At 36.3% G+C, this 4,322-nt stretch overlaps 1 protein-coding gene across 1 annotated transcript; it reads left to right on the forward strand.

Moving 5' to 3' along the window:
* Positions 1 to 2,590: 2,590 nt before the first annotated feature.
* LOC133825453 (uncharacterized) lies at positions 2,591 to 3,937 on the forward strand. The gene is made up of 2 exons (XM_062258391.1): positions 2,591 to 2,695; positions 2,750 to 3,937. Exons 1-2 carry the CDS (start codon positions 2,591 to 2,593, stop codon positions 3,935 to 3,937), a joined length of 1,293 nt encoding a protein of 430 aa, XP_062114375.1.
* Positions 3,938 to 4,322: the final 385 nt, after the last annotated feature.

Below are 4,322 nucleotides of genomic sequence, written 5' to 3' on the forward strand. Positions count from 1 at the left end.
GGGTACAATGAGATCGACGACTGAAAAAGTGGTGTCAAGGAAGCTCTCACAGAGTAAAAAATGCCAGGGATATTTTGCCTCCTTGGTTTGGAAAACATGCAAAGATGGAATAGACTTTTTAAGTTTTCATTTCTCTTTCTTTCTCTCTGAAAACTCAAGATGCGAAAGTAAAATGAAGAAGACCATATGGGCGTATTTATAAGCCCCAAGGAATTTCAAGGGTCGAACTGATTTGGACCACTGGCCGGATTCGGTATCTGATCGAATGGTTGGGTGCAAAGATGGCAATGGCGGCAAAAGATGGCAGACGAATAGACGTGGGTATGGTGAAAAGGTACTTGAGTACTCTGATTGAACAACCCATGGTTGATGCGTGTCCACACTCAAGTATATTAAGTGGTTCAGTGTTCGATAGAAGCAATTCAAAAGTTTCCTTCTCATAGGATTCGAACTGATACTTTTGAGGGGGCAAAATGTTACACCTTGATTTCGAGAATGGGAATTTTTGATCTCGAAACTCAGGCTCATAAAGTGTAGGCTTGAGATTAGCTCAGTAGTCATGTGACTCGCATGTCAGGGACAATCTCCATAAGTCAGCAAGTGGTAACCTCAGATTGGTGAGCTCGAAAACTACGTAGTCTCAGAGATGCTTTGAGGTTATAAGTTAGGTCCACAACTCACAGTAGCAATGGTTCAACTCTTGTATAAACTTCTTGGTTCATTTCCTGCCCTCAGAAAAGACGGTTCGAGCTCGAGAGGTGTAAGCTCGAAGAGGATGGTTTCGTCAATAATTACTTGTTGTGAGCATAGACGAACAAGGAAGATGAGCTCGCAATAGGTAAATGATCTCGAAGTCACGTGAACCTAGCGTCCAAACTCATCAGTTGTGTGTGAGCATATTTATTGTTATAAATTCCCTATGCTTAAGGGATCTTATGTAATTTGTTATTAAATCCCAAATATCATGGGATATTATCACGTACGTGATAACTATATGCATTTAATGGAGTTATTTTATTTGATTTGTAAAATAACTTCTCGAAATACATGGGAAGAGATTCAGAAAATCCCTCTATAAATAGAGTGGGATAATTCATTTGTAGGGATCGAAACATTGATATTGGGAAAAACTCTGTACAATTGCTTCCAGAAAGTTATCAGGGAATCCCAAGAAGTTAATAATACAGACTCGTGGACTAGACAGATTTTAATTGTTGAACCAAGTAAAAGAGCCTGTCTATATTTTCTGTTTCCTCTGTTATATTTTTGTTTAAATTGCTCTTCTTCTTTAAGTTGACAAAAAACGGCGTCAACACGTATATATGTTTATATATATATATAATATAATAGGTAGTTATGATACTTTTTTTGTTGTGCTAAAAAAATATCTAAGTATTCAATTTTGAATTAATTGTGAAATTAAATTAATTTTATGTTTAATTAAATATATAGTAAATTTTCAATTGGGAAAAACTTTATGAAAATTAATTAATAAGTAAATTAATTTTGATAACTCAATTAATTCTTTTGGATATTGATTGATTTATTTATTTTAGCAATTGATTTATTTATTTTGGTATTAAATGCAATGATGCATAAAGTTGTGTTACATGTCATATATGTTTTCATGTTAGGTCTATCCAATTAATAAGAAAATTAAAATGTCATGCATCATTATTAAGTTATTTTTTGCATTTAGGCTTTAAATATAAGTATAATGATGACCCAATTTTTGTGTTTGAAAAATGTGGGAAAACTCAAATAAAACTTTCATAAAATGTTAGGTTTTATTTGAGCTCAATTAAACATGTAAAGTTTAAATTCCACTCTTATGGGTGGTTCCACTTGTGAAGACCCATTTGTTTTGCATTACTAAATTGGGCCAAATCAATTGAATAACAATTAATAAAACGAAAGTTCAAATTCCTGTCTTTTTGGGCTTTGTATGGAAGTTAGGGAGCCTTAGTAGTGGGTCCAACATATTGAACCTATCTCTCCTCCATGCAAGCTTGAATTGTTAAGGCCCATTTACCTAATTTGGACTTAATTGTATTAGGTTATTATTTTGAGTTTGACATAATAATTGATTAGAAACAAATTAATTCTAATTTTTGGATTAATTTTCAATAGTAATTTTAGAATTAATGGAAATATTATAAACTATGGTTTATTAATTATTTTATTAATTTGGCAAACCTAAGTTGGTTTATTGATTATTTTAATAATTGGAAAACCTAAGTTAGTTTATTGATTATTCTAATAATTTGGTAAACCTAAGCTGGTTTATTCATTATTTGAATAATTTAGCGAACCTAAGTTGATATTTTTCAAAAAGAATAAAATACTAAAATATTTAATAATGAGTTTTAAAAATTTGAATTTGATCTCCACCGTTGATTTAACAAGGTTTGAGTTTAGTGGGGCCTCATGACGCTTTGATTTCTCTTCCTACGGTAGGTGTTCACTAGACTTCTTAACATGGTTCTTAGGATAGATGGTTATAGATGGACCTTCTATAGACTCATCCCTACAATGACGATAGAAATTAAGTCAATGCTAGGAAAGGCGTGCGACTGGTTTCTTGCTCCCGATGGCGAGGCGCAAGCGAATCAATCAGAAGCCTGGATCTAAAGCTTCTCCGTCAGCGATCAGTGCAGGAAGAGTTAATCAAGAGCGGGTGGAGGTTGAAGATGAAGTGATTGGAGAATCTGTTGAGGAATTTTTTGCAGATACGGTTGATAATTTCTAGGAGGCGGGGGAGGATCTCTCTCAGGTCCCCGGTAGTCAGACCAAGTTTGAAGTTAACGTTGAGTCCAGGTCGTGGGTGGTGGAAGCCGAAGAACAAGAATTTCAAGAACTAGCTAAAGATAAATGGTCACGTTTTCAAGACACGTTTGCTGCAAGGGGAGGTGTTCGACTCAATTATGAGGAACCCTTGATTCGTGATGGTCAATTAATTGCTCAAGTTGATAAAGAAGAGATAGAAGTGGAGGCTTCTTTTTGGCAGTCAGCTATGGTCTGTGTAGTCTTGGGTGCCAACCCTCCATTATCTGTGTTTGAAGGATTCATCAATCGTATGTGGGGTAAGCTGGGTATAGAGAGAATAGCACGCATGAATGGAGGATACACACTTGTTAAATTCAAGGATGAAGTTACTAGAGATTTGGTTTTGGAAGCTGGTGTTGTTCATTTTGACAGGAAGCCAGTTTTACTGAGGCCATGGTCGACAGATTTGGATAAAGTGCGATTGGTAAAGTCAGTGCCGGTTTGGGTAAGGTTGCCAGATTTAGGTCTCCAATATTGGGGACTTAAAACTCTAAGTGCCCTAGTTAGTACAATAGGTAAACCTATGATGATGGATAAGGTAACCAAGGACAAATCTATGGTGAAATTTTCTAGAGTTCTTGTAGATGTTGAAATATCTGATAAAATTCCCCAGTGTATTAGTTTTTTAAATGAGAAAGGCCAGTTGATGGAGCAACCTATAGAATTCGAATGGTTGCCCACTCGTTGTTCCTGTTGTAAGAACTTGGGTCATGGTGCCTCTAACTGCAAAAGGTCTCAGGAGGTTCAATGGAAGCCTAAACAGGTAGTCAATAATGCTGGAATAGAGGATTCTGATGTTTCTAAGATTCAGAGTGAGGCAGGTCTTGTGGATGGGTCAATTGGCACTCAGATGGCAGGCAAGGATAGTCAGCAGGGGAAAACTGGTAGTACTCTGGCTAGTACACGGGAGTTGAAGACAGGTATTGATAGCAGAGACCTTTCAATTCAGGATACTGGTAATGCTTCTGTTGAGCAGGATCTATCTTGGTCTACTCCAAAGAGAGTTGGAGGGGTTAAGTTAAAAACTGCTGCCAACGTGACAGTGAGGGGTAACAAGTTTAGTCTCTTACAGGAGAGCAAGGAGATGGTTAAAAAAAAGGAATTTACATGATCCTCAATCTTCTAATGGAGGGATGTAATGTTCTGTGTTGGAATGTCAGGGGTCTAAATAACAGGAACAAGCAAAGATCCTTGTTGGAATTCTGTATTGTTAATAAAATTAGTTTGGGAGGTTTTCTTGAAACTAAAATGAAATATAAAAAAATTGAGGAGATGATGATGAACCTGTTTGCTGGTTGGAAATGGTTTAGCAATGAGGTGGTTGAAGGAAGGATTCTTCTAGCTTGGAGGGAAGATATTATTCAAGTAAATGTTATTCAGGTCATAGACCAACTTGTTCATTGTGAAGTTAGGATAAAAGGTTCTATGCACCAAACGTGGCTGTCATTTGTTTATTGTAGGAATACTTTGGAAGAAAGAAAGCTGCTCTGGCCTCA

The sequence above is a fragment of the Humulus lupulus genome, chromosome 3 (assembly GCF_963169125.1).
Source record: "Humulus lupulus chromosome 3, drHumLupu1.1, whole genome shotgun sequence".
NCBI classification, from domain to species: Eukaryota; Viridiplantae; Streptophyta; class Magnoliopsida; order Rosales; family Cannabaceae; genus Humulus; species Humulus lupulus.

Bases quoted from the DNA above. Each gene is read 5' to 3' on its own strand.
- LOC133825453 (XM_062258391.1), top strand. From the start codon at position 2,591: ATGGCGAGGCGCAAGCGAATCAATCAGAAGCCTGGATCTAAAGCTTCT. The intron at 2,696-2,749 runs GTGATTGGAGAA...GATAATTTCTAG, and splicing joins GGGTGGAGGTTGAAGATGAA to GAGGCGGGGGAGGATCTCTC.